General features: G+C 41.0%; 1 protein-coding gene across 5 annotated transcripts in view; it reads left to right on the forward strand.

Moving 5' to 3' along the window:
* Positions 1-16,530, forward strand: part of ZNF609 (zinc finger protein 609) — a 220,351-nt gene that overhangs the window by 157,255 nt on the left and 46,566 nt on the right. For all 5 annotated transcript variants that reach the window (XM_068553483.1, XM_068553476.1, XM_068553457.1 and 2 more), the window contains one exon: positions 4,948-5,173. In XM_068553483.1, coding sequence (XP_068409584.1) covers positions 4,948-5,173 — 226 coding nt within the window. The remainder of the gene's footprint in view (positions 1-4,947; positions 5,174-16,530) is intronic.

Below are 16,530 nucleotides of genomic sequence, written 5' to 3' on the forward strand. Positions count from 1 at the left end.
GCTGATCTTGACCAGGTGATGATTGGTTAAAACTGAATGCTAAAGTAAGTCTTCTTTGAATAATAGAATATGTAGCTTTTAAGAACTGTTTGATGTTTGGCTGTGGTGCCAGCTACCACGTCTTTCTTTTTCTCTTTTACCTCCTTGTCTTCTACTACAAGATGTCTGGGAAAGTAACCAGAGTTACAACCAAATTCTTCTTCAAAGCAGCCCAAGTGAAATCTGGAAGCTCAGGAAACCAGCAAGCCTCGTTTTCCCCCTCTCCCCTCCTCTCCCCTCTCCTTCTTTCCTTCCTCCCTCCCTCCCTCCCTTCTTTCCTCCCTTCCTTCCTTTTTTCTTGGAGAGGCACTTGGAAAGGTACTTAGTGTTTGAAAAGGAGCTGATTTCCTCCTTCACTAGTAGTTAAATGTTAAGCTGTTTGGGGATTTACTCGGAATATTCTGTTGCTTTCTGACAAGAGCCTCACGGAGAGGAAGAATTCGGATTCCTGCCTCCATCTTCAGTTATTCCATGATTTCCACCCTCCAGCCTCTCATAATAAGGATCTTTCAGAATAAGCAAAAATAATCCTAAATTATTAAAAAAGAATACAGTGAACTTATTTTGTCTCAAATTGGCAATCAACAGAAGGCAGTTCAAACAATTGAGGGTTTTATTCCGTGTTTTAATTTGAGAGAAGTATAAATAACACAATAAACTGATAAATGGGATTTTTTAAATTACCTTTTTTTTTTAATAACCACAATAAAAACTGTGTGAGCAAATCAAGTTTACTATAATACATCAGGGTGAGTACTTACATTTTGTCCACGAATCAAGATCGTATATTACTGTTAGTGTTGCTGATGCCGAGTCGCTATAAAATCTTGAAGGATCTTCTTTGGAATTATTGAAGAAAGAGAACTTCTTATTAATATAGTATTTAGTATATTTGATGACATTCTACTTTCTGCACAGTCTTTCCTGATAAATGTGAACATTCATCTAACCATGATCCCCAGTAATCTTTCACTCTTGGATAAAAGGGAGTTTCTTAGAGCTACCGCAGTTATCAGTCAAACCAGCTCCTTTTCTGCCTTTTGACTGTGAAGGTAAAGATATCAGACTCACATTTGTGAAGAGGAGAGTCTGTCCCAAATATTTCTTTGCTACATTTTCTACCCTTAAAATTATGTTGCAGCCTTGAAATTTTTTTCCTCCATTAGTGCCTCTCAAGTATGGGAGGCAGCTGAAGTCAGTGTATAATTGCTTATTGTGGGGAGATTAATGGCTCTGGCTTGTCTTTATTCTCTCTAGTCCTCATTTTTGTGTCACCTGCCTATCAACACTCAGACCCCTAGTAGGTGCTATTAGACTAATATCTAAAGGTGAATTGAAAAGAAGTATCATTAAAAAATAAAGGACATGAAATATTGGGAAACTTCAGAGATCTCCATCTTTAAATTCTCTGTCTCTTTTCAGGTTTGGTTTTGTTTTGTTGTTTACCTTCCCATTTCAGTGAGCTCCAGGAGCCATGGTGGCACTTCTTAGCATTTCAGAATCTGAGAATTGGCCCAGCTTTTATCATTGTCATAGTTGTTAAGGTATTTAATGACCTTAACTTTTCATATTTCTATTGCTTATTTTCCCTGCTGGCATCAGTCTCTTGACAATCCCTGCTCTTATATCCTAGGCATTACAGGAAAGATGGCAAAATGAGTCCTTTTTTTATTTTTATCCTCTCCTGGAGAGTGTTAAATGAAGCTATGTCTGTTCCGATGAATAGTAGAATTTGAAATCCCACAAAGCCACCTAGGTTATTAGATGAATATCACAGAGCTGCTTATTATGCAGTATGGCTTAATGTAGATTATAGATGTGACCAAACAGTAATTAGCAGAGCTAGAGCTGTAATTAAACATTATTGTGCTGCTCCTTAGATTTCTTTTGCAAAGTAGAAGGAAACTGAACAGTAGTTCCACATCCATAGGTAGATTTCCTCACTTCTCACCCTCAGAAATCTCGTTTAACTAATCAGATAGTTAAATAAAGTCATCCTCACACAAACAGAGATCCTGAACTCTAGTAACTTAACTCTGATCAGTAAGGGTGGTTTGATGCATACACACGTTAATCAGCTCCTCATGTGTATTAGTTCTGTTATTCTTAGTGATCAGTTCAGCTAAGTTTCTTCTCTTCAGATGTTCTACCGCGGGGTTTAATTTGGCAAGCTGCTTGAATGCAGCAGTGGTGTTTTGTACTTATATCTTAGATGTTGTTTTCTGGGTCTGTTAGTATAGAATTGGGAGCTTAGCTTGTCTAGATATTAGCAGCTTATCTTTTCCCTGGCCTCCCAGCAGCACTGAATAACCTAACAGGAAATGAAACCACTTACAGAAAAGAGCTGTCCTTGATGGCAGAGTGTGTAGGTGACTCCCTGGGGACTTACCGCCTTCTCTGATTAGGATTGCTGCCTCAACGATGGGACAGGTTGGCAATAGGACTTGCTCAAGCGAGGCAATCAGAAAGTTCACAGGAGTGACCCAAAAGGTTCAGGCCAATTTCTTTGTCCAAGAAAGAGGACTTTGCAGGAATTTCTCTTGCTAGTAGAAGAAAGGTATAGAAAAGGGAACAAACTCTTAAGCAAAGGAAATGCACATACTAACTGTGAAGTTGCTTCTGTCTTAGTTCTTCCCCAAGAGAAAGAACCAAGAAACAGAGGTGAGGCTAAGAGTAAAGATGGTTTGTATACTCTGTCTCTGATTTCCCCTTTCTAGTAACTCTCACGGGTAAAATCTCCAGGAAACTTTCTTTCCAAAGAGTTAATGAACCACCTTCTTATAGCATTCCTGAGAGGACTTAATGATTAGAGCCAGAGTCCAGCTCTACACAGGAGTAGTAGGAAATCCAGTTTATTTTTTCTGTTGTTTTCACCTTCAAATCTGTGCTTAGAAGTTTAAAAAAAAATTTTTTTTTTTTAAATATTTATTTTTGGCTGTGTTGGGTCTTCGTTTCTGTGCGAGGGCTTTCTCTAGTTGCGGCGAGCGGGGGCCACTCTTCATCGCAGTGCGCGGGCCTCTCACTGTCGCGGCCTCTCTTGTTGCGGAGCACAGGCTCCAGATGCACAGGCTCAGTAGTTGTGGCTCACGGGCCTAGTTGCTCCGCGGCATGTGGGATCCTCCCAGACCAGGGCTCAAACCCATGTCCCCTGCATTGGCAGGTAGACTCTCAACCGCTGTGCCACCAGGGAAGCCCTGTGCTTAGAAATTTTAAAGGGTTTTTCAGGCATCTACCACATCCCAAGAAGTTTTCCAAACTGGATTATAAATGCCTGATTTTCAAGAGTACAAAAGACCAAAAATGCCTTTTGGCATTTACCATGATGCAGAAGATTCATTAGACAGGCTTCCACTTCCATTTTATGAAAAGGGTGGAGTTAGGGAAGTACAGGGTGGATGTGTGTAACAACAAACAGATAAGGATAAGGTTTTGGCAGCTTTTCAGGGACCAGAATTGATCAGAATCAGTGTTCTAGCATTCTGTGGACTCTGATGGTGATGGTCTGCAAATACCATCACTTGACTTGTAAGCCAAGAAGTCAGAGAGCTACCTGTAGAGAATGGATGCAGTACCCAGATCTCAGCTTCCAGGGTAGTGTTCGAGGCCAGGAAGGTGTAGGGGTGTGTGTGTGTGTGTGTGTGTGTGTGTGTGTGTGTGTGTGCGTGCGTGCGCGTGCATGTATGTGTTTAAAAGGAGGGAGATGGATTATAGATAGAGTGGTGGTCATGCAGTAAACTATTTCAGAACCAGAGTTCTGTTGCAGAGCTGTCCAGCAGCTTGGATTATGGGTGCATGTGTGCCTTGCTTTCAGTGTGGGTCTGTTGAAGGAGTACATTCAACCTATCTTTCACAAGGGAAAGAGGGTCCCAATCCTTGACTCTTATTTTCTAGGTCTTCTGATTGGTATCATACTTAATCTTTAGGGAAGATCAGTCAGTGTGTGTATTGAGTGCCTTTGCATATTCCAGACACTGTTTAGTTAGGGTGTAGGCAATATTGACTCAGAGTTGGTACTTTGTCAACCTGATAAATGCTGGGGTTTAAAGAATTAAGGGATTATTGCTTTTTATTACAATTTTTCTTTTAACTCTAGATGTGTTGCTTTCTTCTTGGAATCTAAGTAATTGCATTCTTGTGAGAGGGTCTAGTTTTTGAGGTAGATTGCTGGTTCTTGTGTTTGACTATAGACTGCTATAGATTGGTTTCTGGATAGTAACAGTACCTCCTGTTTCTTACACGTACACTCGATGTTAGATTCACACTCCGAAATGCCATTCTCATTAACCAATCGCTGTTATAATCTCTGTGGGTTAGAAACCCCCGACAGGTTGCTCCCAGCCCTCCTGTAACTTTTAAGTAGATTTCCTTCTACCCAAAGATGAATTAAAGCTCTAGTCTTCCTGAAGTGGCATTCCTAGGATCTGGATATTTCTCCCCTTCTTTAATCCTACCTGTATTCTTGGATTTTATACCTGATTAATGTATTATTTGTTGAATGATAGATTGGAGGGAAGCAAAGTGGTAGCAGTAGAACATGCCTCAGAAGCTGAGCCTTTTCTTTCTCATCAATCTGTGTGCTCCCTTGCTGTTGAAGTCTGGCCCTGATTCTCTTTCACTAGAGATTTTGAAATGAGACAAGTTTTTTAATACACTTTTAGCCAAGCACAGTTTATGAGGAGGATTGTTAATAAGAAATAGAGCTTCTCCTAGTCCAGGGTGCACTCATCGAAACCACTTAGATTTGTAATGGTGTCGTGAGCTAGAACTTGAAAGTGAGGACCAAAGTCTTACATTTAAAGCCCTCTGCACTCTGGCAGGAAAGGATGTAGGACTAGATTAAATACAGAGAAGTTATTTCCTATAAATATCTTCCTTGTAACTCAGCTACTACTTTCTCTTCCCCCACAGATGGAGTCCCCTGTCTCCACACCAGCAGTGCTGCCACTGCACCTTTTGGTGCCAGTGGCCAATAATGAGATCGCATCCCCCTGTGAGCAGATCATGGTTCGTACCCGATCAGTTGGGGTCAACACATGTGATGTGGCTCTGGCCACAGAGCCCGAGTGCCTGGGCCCCTGCGAACCTGGGACAAGCGTCAACCTTGAGGGCATCGTGTGGCAGGAAACAGAAGATGGTAAGTGCTATGTGTGGCTTTCCCATCCCTTCTCAACCTGCTTCTGTCAACAGGGGGCTTATTGTTATAAATAATACCGAGTATTTATTAGGAGTCCAAATGACCATAGTTTGCTGGGGATACCTACCCAGAGGATTATAGCAAACTTGTCTGTAAAATTGCCTAGCTTCTAGAGATTGACAGTTTTTTAAATTAATTATCTCCCCTTCATAGCTATTCAATGGTGTTGGCCCTGGTACTTAAGCAGTCATTTGATAGGTGCTGGCCATGCAGTAATTCAAACTGTGTCTATACTCTCCATTTCCCTATCATTTTATATGGGAGAATATGAATATAAATGAACTTTTGGGTCAGGCTTGAAGAGAAAAAGTAATAAAAGGGCAGCCGTGGGAGTCAAGAAAATGGAAAACAGTCACCCCTAAGTTGACTTAGTTGGCTCATTGGATATGCAACTCTTGCCTTTTTTAGCACCTGGAGGTGCAGCCATCTCCTTCCCACTGGTTGCCTCATTGCCCAGCCACCCACGCCACTTTACGCATCTGTCACTTAGTACAGATTTTATAGGCCTAGGCAACAGGGAACTGTTTACATGGTCTTGTTTTCAGGTATCCACTAAGCAGTTGGCTCACTGTAGGGTGCTGCTGCCCAAGGCTACCATCCAGACTTCTTGTATGTTCTACTTGCCCCTGAGAACAGAATCTCTTCTGCTTTGAAAGTTTGTAAACCTGAAAAATTAGGGGTGCAAAGGGACTTAACCAGGTATTTCAGATCCCTTGGTACCATCTGCGGCGATTTGATTTCAGTATACCTTCTTTTTATAAAGAATCCAAGTCCTTGTGAAAGAATATGTGGTTAGAGAGGCTGGTCCTCCGAGTCCCATCATGTCTCTGCATTAGTAACCAGGCTTTCAAAGCATCCCCACTCTGAGGAGTTTAGAGGCCCAGAGGAGCACAGCTAATTATCTCTGATGATCATAAGCAATCTTATCAGTCTGCCTGTGGAAATTCAGGCACTTCATTCTAGTCATTTCAGTAAAAACCAGTCTGCCTCTCTGAATATTTTGCTGTGATCCAGTATTTATTTAAGGTTTTCCATGCAGTAGGTGCTGATGTGATACAGGTTAAGAATTCTGTGTTCTTGGCTCTCTCGTTGTTAGCAATATAGTAAAGTTTCAGCTTTCAGAATAACATTGCTGATAAGGTTTTATTGTGTGCCTGAGACCATAATGCAAAAAGAAAAAGAAAATAATCCTATTGTGTTAGAAACTGATGCAGAGACAGTAAAGAGACAGGTTGACCTAGAGGTTGACTCTGTATGTGTGTATACAATATACAATCTGGAAATCACAAGTGGCTATCTCTGATTTTAAAAATCTCATCTGCCTGTGGCCAAATATCTAAACAGCCAGAGTCTGTTGGAATGACAAACATATCCAGATCACAGCTCTGTGCCACCAAGCAAACTTCAGGGCCTCTTGCTTCAATATATTGAAGATAGAAAACATCAATTTTCTGCCAATTTACTGTATTCTTCCCATCTTTATGGTAGTGACTTTCTCCAAGGGCAGTACGCTTTTTATGTATGTGAACCTGATAAAAACTCTGAGAGTGAGGCTAATAACCCTTTCACTCTCCTGAGAACAATGGTTACCTTTTAATCTGAGGATTCCTGTTCTCCCTCCCTGCCAGGGGGGATGTTAGCATAGATTTTTTTTTTTTTTTTTAATTGTTTGCTCTGAAAGACTTTCTGGTTGTCACTGGCAGCCTATCACCAAGTTCCCGTGTTACACACTTACAATGCACCCTGTACTTTATTTCACAGCACTTATCACAATTTGCAATTTTGTATATAATTGTATTTTTCTGTTAATGTCTATCTCTTCCACTGTTCCAAAAGTTCTGTGAGCTCAGAGACTGTGTTTTGCTCACCATTATATCCCCAGTACTTAATGGCTGGCATCTATAGTAGGCCCTCACAAATATTTATTTGAATGAATGGATGCTTACACCATCTCATTGTCATTTCTGGATCTATGCTAATATATATCTAATAGATACTATAAAATCAGATACTTTCCAGAATTCTATACCTTCTCTGAAACTCAGAATAAATATTACTTTCACCAAGTTTAAGATCACTCTAACTTATTTAAACCTGTAAGATGTTAGTCCTCTACGTTTAATACCATATTTTCTCCCACCTATCATGTTGTATTTCAGGGCTTATTACCTCTCTTTTCTTTTTCTTTCATCCCAAGGGAAAGAGAACTGTTCTGCAATGATATACTCTACTTTGCTTTCTGGCCGTCCCAGAGGGCCTTCACCTGAACTGTCTGTGGGCAAAGTTCTGAATTAGGATCAGAACTGGTTCACATTCCTTTTCATCTTTAAACAGAGATTTCCTGCAAAGATCATTCTCTGCAGATCTGTAAGATCTAGTGTACTGAGTCAGTTTTCAAGTTAATGATAAGAACTACATACAGATACTTTTTTAAAAAATCCTTCCAGCCTTCTAGGTTTTTTTGTCTGCTACCCCAACTTTTTATACTTTCTGTCTCTTTGCCTGGCAAACTACTGTCTTCAAACTGAAAAACCCTTACGGCTTAGAGAGAAGCTATGAATGCTTGGCCTCTGAGGGGAATGGAAGATCCTGCGGTTCCTATAGAACTGAGCAACCTTGCTGAGAACAGGTGTAGGGGTCATGACCTCAATTCTTCCTGATTTCTTTGCTTACCCGTCCTGCATTGTTGCTTTCTTTCCTATCTCTCACTGTAAACCTTGCCTTGGAGGCATTTTGAAATTCCTGCAGATCCCATCTCCTTTTTAGACTGTTCGTGATTCAGCCAGCACTACAAAGATCCTCCTTAACTAGGCTCAACCTTAGGACTATTAAGAAGACCCAAGTATAACCTGGAGTGTCTTCCTTGGCTTTTTTAAGACGTATTCTTAGCATTTATACAGAGGTCTGATTCCCCCGATTTCACTTTGTCCCACCTCACTTCAAATCAAAATAACAGGTTCCAAGTCTATTTCTGGTTCACAAATCTTACCTTAACCCATGGTCCTGGAAACATATACTTTTGTTGAGGCAAAATTGCTTACTGGCTTCTACGGCATTTTAAAGAAAGGCAAAGCTGACTTATTAGATAAGAATTCCAGGAAATGCTACAGGTTCTTTCTAGACTACAGCACTAAGTCGAAGGCCATCACTAGTGATATATTTTACTTCAGCAAATGAGCTTTCTAGACAGAATTTGTGGTATAGTGGAAAGAGCCCTAGAGTGAAAATCAGGAGACCTCTATATCTCTGCCACTATTGTTGTGTGACCTTGGGCAAATTCCTTAACTTCTTTGGACTGTAGTTACCTCATCTCTTAAGTATAGTTGAACTAGATGACCAATAAGGACATATCCAGCTTTTAAGTTATTAGAATCTATGGCTTAAACCTTGGAGTCAGCGTGGATCCAATACTAGTTGACTATGGCATCTTGAAAATGAATCGTTTCAGAGCTTCCCTGGTGGTGCAGTGGTTAAGAATCCACCTGCCAGTGCAGGGGACACGGGTTCGAGCCCTGGTCCGGGAAGATCTCACATGCCGTGGAGAAACTAAGCCTGTGCACCACAACTACTGAGCCTGACTCTAGAGCCCGTGAGCCACAACTACTGTGCCCATGTGCCACAGCTACTGAAGCCCCCATCTCTGCTACCCAACCAGATGCAACCCAGAGCGGTTCTACTTTTGGGTGATTTATATGTTAAGCTCCTTTGTAAAACTATATTTGAAGAGGATTCTGCTGTTAAAAAAAAAAGCTTTGATAATCATTTATCTAGGTTCACCATCCCACTCCATGTAGAAATCCCTCTTACAACATCTCTAAAATTCTTTTTCTCCGGTCTTCTTTACCAAAATATCAGAAAGACAGAAGTTGTAGTGCTATAAGGCCACATTTTTGAAGCTGAAGTGAGTGCAACTCCGTTGTATTCCAGAGGGTATGAAAAGCTCTGTGATAAGCTTGGCCTTATCCTCCACAGCTGAATTCTAGCTTAATGATTTGGTGAGGAGGAGAAAGTTTTCAGTTTTTGCACTTGGTAAGGGTTTTGTCATATATGTGCACAAAAAAACATGGAAAGGCTATGCGTCCCCATCTCCACATCAGGGTATACATTTTTAGTCCAACAACTAGGAGTGTCTGCAGCTGTTTGAGATGAATTGTTTTAAGGAATAATAGTGCCCTAAAGGCATAGTAGTACAGAACAAATATCTCTGAACTAGAGTCTGGAGAGTTGAATTCCAGAACAGATTGTGCATTTAGCTACCCATGTGATCTTGGATAAGTCTCTGAACTTCTCCTGGCCTTAGATTTCTAATTTATGGGGTCTTGGGTTAGATCTGTCCTGTCCAGTAGAACTTTTTGTGGTGGAAATATGCTCTCCAAAACCATAGCCTAGTGACACATGATATTGAGCACCTGAAATGTGGCACGTGGAACTGAGGGACTGAATTTTAAATTTTATTAAATTTAAATATTCATATATAGCTAGTGGTTTACCATGTTGAATATCATAGGGGCTAGGTGGTATTTAAATTACATATACTCTAAAAGTGTGTATTTGCTCTGAGATGGAAAGAGTAATCTATGGGAGAAGGATGAGGGTGGGTAAATAGCTGACATCTACACAGAGCCAGGGTGACTTCTGTGTACTCTGGCCCCTGTTACCTAGCAAAACAGTTGGCCCTGCTTCAGACTCTGTGGTTGAGCCCTGTACTTTGGTCTGTGGGACAAAGTTTTCTCATTATCAGAGTAATAGGCAGTGGTTTTGCTTAGCAGGAAGTTAAGTTAGCCTGTGGTAGCTCCGCTGAGAACCTGCCTCAGCGGTTCTTCATCCTCATCTGATTACAGATCCCGACTGTGGGTGTCTTTGTCCTTCTCACTAACAGGAAGAGGCTATCCATTAATCTTTCATGGAAATGGTAACCTTGATAGTTACCCTTGGTTTATTCTGTGTGATTCTGATGTAGGAAAGTACGTGTGTGAACTATGAAATATCTAATTTTAGGTATTTGTACTGGAAAGTTAAGATGGTTCTCAGCTACTGATTTTTCTTTTTCCTTGGCTATAATTAACACTCCTTCACCTTCAGTCTTGCCTCAGGCAGCACTTACCCGGAGAGGGATGGTGCACAGTGACCAGGGTTTCTCCACTGCGTAGCCAATTGCTTACTAGCCTGACTCCTGCAGAAACAGCTCTACCAATAGCACAGGCATAAAGAGCCAGCAGCCATTGTCTGGCACCACAAATCTCATAGCAACAGACCACCACATGGCAACGGCAGCCACACAAAGGAAACATTGGGGAAATCAACACTTACTTTCTCCTAGCCCCTCCTCTACACAAAACAACAGCCAACATATTCTTTCCACCTAGCAGTTTGCTCCCAGGGGGTGCCTTAGGGCAGTTACATGTTTGAACAGCCCTGTGGATTATGTTACCTGTCCACTGTCACAGATTTAAATCCGGAAGCCCTAAGGAAAAATTTCAGTTACAGCCTTTTTTGAGTTTCATTTTGCAAATTGCAAAATAAACTAATCTCCAAAGGAAAGAGATTCTTTTGTGCACTCTTACCCACCTCCTCCCTGCCTGCCAGCAAAGGACAGTCCGGCAGTTAAGTTGGCCAGGCTGCAGGCTTGCCAGATAGGTAAGGGTTGTTTCAAATGAGATTCTTTTGGTATTTCAGTAACAAAACCCTCTCAGATGGGCTCAAAGACAGACCTATGTTGTTACTAATGCCATCCTCTAACAAATAATTTAGTTCCTGATAACTTATGTATGAACCCCGGAAGTGATACCTAGGCAATAAATACAGTTCTGGTATAAACTGGGTCTAATCACTAGCCCTGGCTGATTGAGCTTTGGCACATGATTCCAAGGGGAAAAGGCTCCATTAGAGACCTTCGAGTTCTCTTGCTCTGTTGATAAGGTTATCTAACTGGTCTGATATTTAGTTTGCTCATTTGTAAAATGAGGAGGTTGGACTGCATATCTCTGTGGTCCTTCCAGCTCTGATATTTATGATTCTGTGATCATTTGTGTGGGACAGAAGAGGGAACTGTCTTTGTTAATCACTGGTTGTGGCAAGATCTGCTGGAAGATGTTGTACCCTCCCATTTCAGTGCTTACACTGCTAAGAACAGGTCCTGGGGCTTCCCTGGTGGCGCAGTGGTTAAGGATCTGCCTGCCAATGCAGGGGACACGGGTTTGAGCCCTGGCCCGGGAAGATCCCACATGCCGCGGAGCAGCTAAGCCCGTGCGCCACAACTACTGAGCCTGTGCTCTAGAGCCCGCGAGCCACAACTACTGAGCCCACGTGCCACAACTACTGAAGCTCACGCACCTAGAGCCCACGCTCCACAACAAGAGAAGCCACCGCAATGAGAAGCCTGCGCACCGCAACGAAGAGTAGCTCCCGCTCGCTGCAACCAGAGAAAGCCGGCACGCAGCAAGGAAGACCCAACGCAGCCATAAATAAATAAATAAATAAATTTATTAAAAAAAGAAAAAACAGGTCCTGGCCCTGCCCTGATGGATAAAGCTGCTATAACAATGATGGGCAGAAGCTGTTAACAAACTTGGCAACTAACCTTTTTCTCCCACAGCAGGAGTTTCAGACCAGTTCAGGCAGAGCTTTGCTTGCAGGTCGCTGCTGCTGCCTCTTGATACCAGTGAGATTTTCTCTCTCTCTCTCTCTTTCTCTTTCTCTTTCTCTTTCTCCACACCCCCTCTGTGTCTCTGACTATTCTGTGAAACGAGAGGCTGTTCTCTACCTCTTCTGCTGCTTCATTATCCCATCTCCCTTAGGCTTTACAGAACAAAGAAATCATAGGGCATCAACTTTATAATTTAGGCAGCTGGAGATAATTTCCCCAGGACAGGATGGATAGGTAGCTGATTCCCCCTGGCATGAGGCAGCACTGCTAAATGGCCATGTGTTTTGTCTGCCAGCCTTAGGCTTTGTTAGGCCCATTTAGGCTTCTCTGTATTTGAGTTAAATTATAGTGGCAAACCAGGCCCATGTACTTTTAGAGGGTTAGGGGTTAGGAAAAAATGGAAAGTGGGTCATTTATAGGCCCTGCTACTTGCTAATTACATAAGGAATTTTTGTTTAAACCGCTGTCCCTGTGCTTACTCCTGCCAGAGCCTTTATTTCCCTTAGTTGCTGCCTTCATGGCCTTCTCCATAGCAACAAGGTCTATGACAAAAAGGCTGCGGGGAGAAATTGAGTAGCTCCCCTCCCACAAATTGTACTCTATTTTCTTTTTAGGATGTCTAAAAAAAGCCTGAACGACTGCTATCAAATAATTTTCTACCCCCATTGAACTCATAATCAAATGAAACTTTTAACCCTGGACTAATTTAGTGAACAACCTGCTTTCTTCTTATTTGACTCTGATTAGTCCCATCTTTTGAAAATTTTCCCATATCATTCAATACACTTGAAATACAGTGCATCTTCCCATTAAGCAAGATACCCTCTGCTTTTTAGTTTTTACCCTGCTCCTTAGAATTGTTGTATTTTAAAAATCTCCCAGAATTGACTATCAATATGGAGAAAGAATGGGTGAAGAAAGTAGGAACCCCCCCGCCGCCACCCCCAGATGCTGTTGCATTAGATATTAGACTGGTCTGCCACCCTGGAGGTTGCACAGACTGCCTAAAGTATAGAACTAGTCTGCATTTCAGCTGCTCCTGGCACTGATCTACAGGAGTCACAAACCCAAAGTTTTTCTTTTTGTTTTTCATTAATAGGTCTTATTTAACAATAATATAAATATAAGTATGTGCACAAATCATAAGCATACAGGTCCTTGAATTTTCAAGAGTAGTGTTACACATTTTGAACATAGAGTATGTACTTTCTTACGTGTTTGTATACCCTTGTAGCTGTTCAACATTATGCCAGTGAAATTCATCCGTGTTGTTGCATGTAGTTGTACTTTGTTTATTCTCATTATTTTACAGTATTTCATGAATATAATGTGAATATAACACTACTTACTTTCAGTTGTTGATGGACATTTGGGTTGTTTTTAGTTTGGGGCTGTTGTGGAAAATGTCGCTGTGAAAAAAATTTTTGTTATTATTTATTTATTTATTTATTTATGGTTGCATTTGGGTCTTCATTGCTACTCATGGGCTTTCTCTAGTTGCAGGGAGCAGGGGCTACTCTTCATCGCGGTGCGCAGGCTTCTCATTGCAGTGGCTTCTCTTGTTGCGGAGCACGGGCTCTAGGCTCGCAGGCTTCAGTAGTTGTGGCTCACAGGCTCTAGAGTGCAGGCTCAGTAGTTGTGGCACATGGGCTTAGTTGCTCTGCGGCACGTGGGATCTTCCCGGACCGGGGCTCGAACCCGTGTCCCCTGCATTGGCAGGTGGATTCTTAACCACTGCGCCAGCAGGGAAGTCCTGCCGTGAAAATTTTTGTACTTGTCTTTTGGGGAAATATATTCTATTCTGTGTATTTCTATTGTAGAAATATAAATATATTTCTATTCTGTGTATACTTAGGAATGGAATTCCTAGATCATAAGGTAGGCATATGATCAGCTTTAAGAGATGTTGCCAGTTTCCCAAAGTGTCTGAACCAATTTATACTCCTACTTCCAATTAGAATCCTGGTTGCTCTGCATCCTTGCCAACACTTGACCTTATGTCTTTTTCATCTTAGCCATTCTGGTTGGTGTGTAGTGGTATCTCACTGTGGTATTAGTTTGCATTTCCATGATAAGTCATGAAATTAAGCATCTTTTCATGTACTTATTGGACATTTGGAAATCTCATTTTATAATTACATGTTCAAATCTTTTACCTATTTTTGGATTGGGTTGTATGTTTTCTTACTGATTTGTTAGGAGTTCTCTGTGTAGTGTGGTTAAGAGTCCTTTGTCAGATATACATATCATAAATATCTTCTCCTGTTCCCTACTTTTTCGTGAATGGAAGTTCTTTGTTTTTATACAGTCTGGTTTATCATTTTTTTCTTTTATAGTTAGTGCTTTTTTGTGTCCTGTTTAAGAAAACTTTGCCTTTCCCAAAATAATGAAGATATTCTCCTATTTTTTTTTTCTGAGAACTTTATTGTTTTTCATTTCATATTTAGATCTGTAGTGTATCTGAATTTGATTTTTTTTAGGATGTGAATTTACAGTCAAGATTCTATTTTTTTTCATATGGATACATAATTGACCTAGCACTTTATTGAAAAGACCATCCTTTCCCGCACTGCAGTTCAGTGTCACATAAGTCATAAGTCAAGTGACATATGAATGGGTTTATTTCTGGGCTCTCTCTTCTGTTCCAGTCATCCATCCGTCTAGTCTTGTGTCAGTGCTATACTGTCTTAATAACTATAGCTCTATATGTCTTCATATCTCGTAGTGTAAGTCCTCCAACTTTATCATACTTCTTCAAGATTGCCTTGGCTATTCTTGGCCTTTTGCATTTCCATATAGATTTTAGGATCAGCTTGTAAATTTTTACTTGGGGAAAAAAGAAAAACCTGCTGAGATTTTGATTATATTGAGTCTACAGATCAATTTGGGAAAGACCTGAAGTTTTATCCTTTTATTTAAGCTTAGGATTACTCAGTTGGGGGGTGGTACAAAATCAGAGCAAGTCAGTGATACCACTTGCAGAGCTTGTTTAAAATACATGTTAGCTATCCCACACTCATATTCTGAATCATCAGGTTCAGGGTGGAGCTTGGGCAGGTTTATTGTGAAATAGCTCCCAAGATTTATGATTTGCTGCCATCACCACTGTTCTCCACCCACCCTACTGGTGAACCACTGACCTAGACTGTAATCTCCTTGGCTAGTGGCAGTAATTCACTGAGGCTGAAGTAAAATCTGACTTGTGTAATAATTACCAGTCTGCTTTTGAGGCTGTATTAGTGGGCCGCCATAACAAAGTCCCAAAAATTGGATGGCTTAAAACAACAAATTTATTGTCTCATGGCTATGGAGGCTAGAAGTCAGAAATCAAGGTGTTGGCAGAGCTGTGTTCCCTCTGATGGTTTGAGGGAAGAATTCTTTCTTGCCTCTTCTAGCATCTGGTGTTTGCCAGCAGTCCTTGGTGTCCCTTGGTTTGTAGGTGCCATCACTCCAGTCACATGACTTTCTTTTTCCTGTGTGCCTTCACATTTTCTTCTCTCTGAGTGAGTCCGTCACTGTGTTCAAATTTATCCTTTTTATTAGGACACCAGTCATATTGGATTAGAGCCCACTTAAATGACCTCATTTTAACTTGATTGTCTCTGTAAGGACCCTATTTCAAAATAAGATCACATTCTGAAGTACTGGGAGTTTGGACTTCAATATATCTTTTTGGGGAGGGACACAATTCAACCCATAACAGAGGCCATCAAAAATTTTAGAATACTTGGGCTTCCCTGGTGGCGCAGTGGTTAAGAATCCGCCTGCCAACGCAGGGGACACAGGTCTGAGCCCTGGTCCGGGAAGATCCCACATGCCATGGAGCAGCTAAGCTCGTGTGCCACAACTACTGAGCCCGCGCGCCTAGAGCCCGTGCTCTGCAACAAGAGAAGCCACTGCAGTGAGAAGTCCGCGCACTGCAACGAAGACTAGCCCCCACTCTCTGCAACTAGAGAAAGCCCGTGTGCAGCAACGAAAACCCAACACAGCCAAAAATAAATAAGTAATTTAATTTAAAAAAAGAGAGAGAGAGAATAACAAAGAAATAGAAACAGGGGTCTTTTTAAATTAACAGATGATAGAACTGGTGTTTACACACCCAGGAATAAATCTCTTTACCAGAGCTTCTCTTAAGATGTGAGTCTTGGGGGTCAATTGTAAATTGCATAAAATGTATAAAACTATTTAATACCAAAGGGCTGTTGCCAAGTGTACTAGTTTTTAAGTCCAAAGTAGACACTGTGCACTGACATGTAGTTGGTGAGCCAAATTGATGAGCTCTTTATCCAGTGCGTAGCTTTGTTTTCATTATGAAAGTTGATAAGTTGAAAGTTTGAAGTAAAGAAGCTTTTTTTTTTTTAGAAACAGCATATAGATTTATTCTTGTTTCTACAACTTTTCGTTAAACAGATAAATTATATTCTTCATGATCTTAATCTTGACTGTTTTTAGTAATCTTTTTTACAAAATCATAAGTAATCCCTCTTATGGTGATTTTCATAGTATTCCCCAGAACATATTTTAATGTTGATTTGAATTATTTTTATTTATTGAGGTATAGTTGATTTATGATGTAGAGAAGCTTTTATATGTACCTTTGGACCAAGAGCTCCTCTACCAGGCCATATTCTAGTAAGAGGAGGAATTTGGA

Source organism: Eschrichtius robustus, chromosome 1 (assembly GCF_028021215.1).
Source record: "Eschrichtius robustus isolate mEscRob2 chromosome 1, mEscRob2.pri, whole genome shotgun sequence".
NCBI lineage: Eukaryota > Metazoa > Chordata > Mammalia > Artiodactyla > Eschrichtiidae > Eschrichtius > Eschrichtius robustus.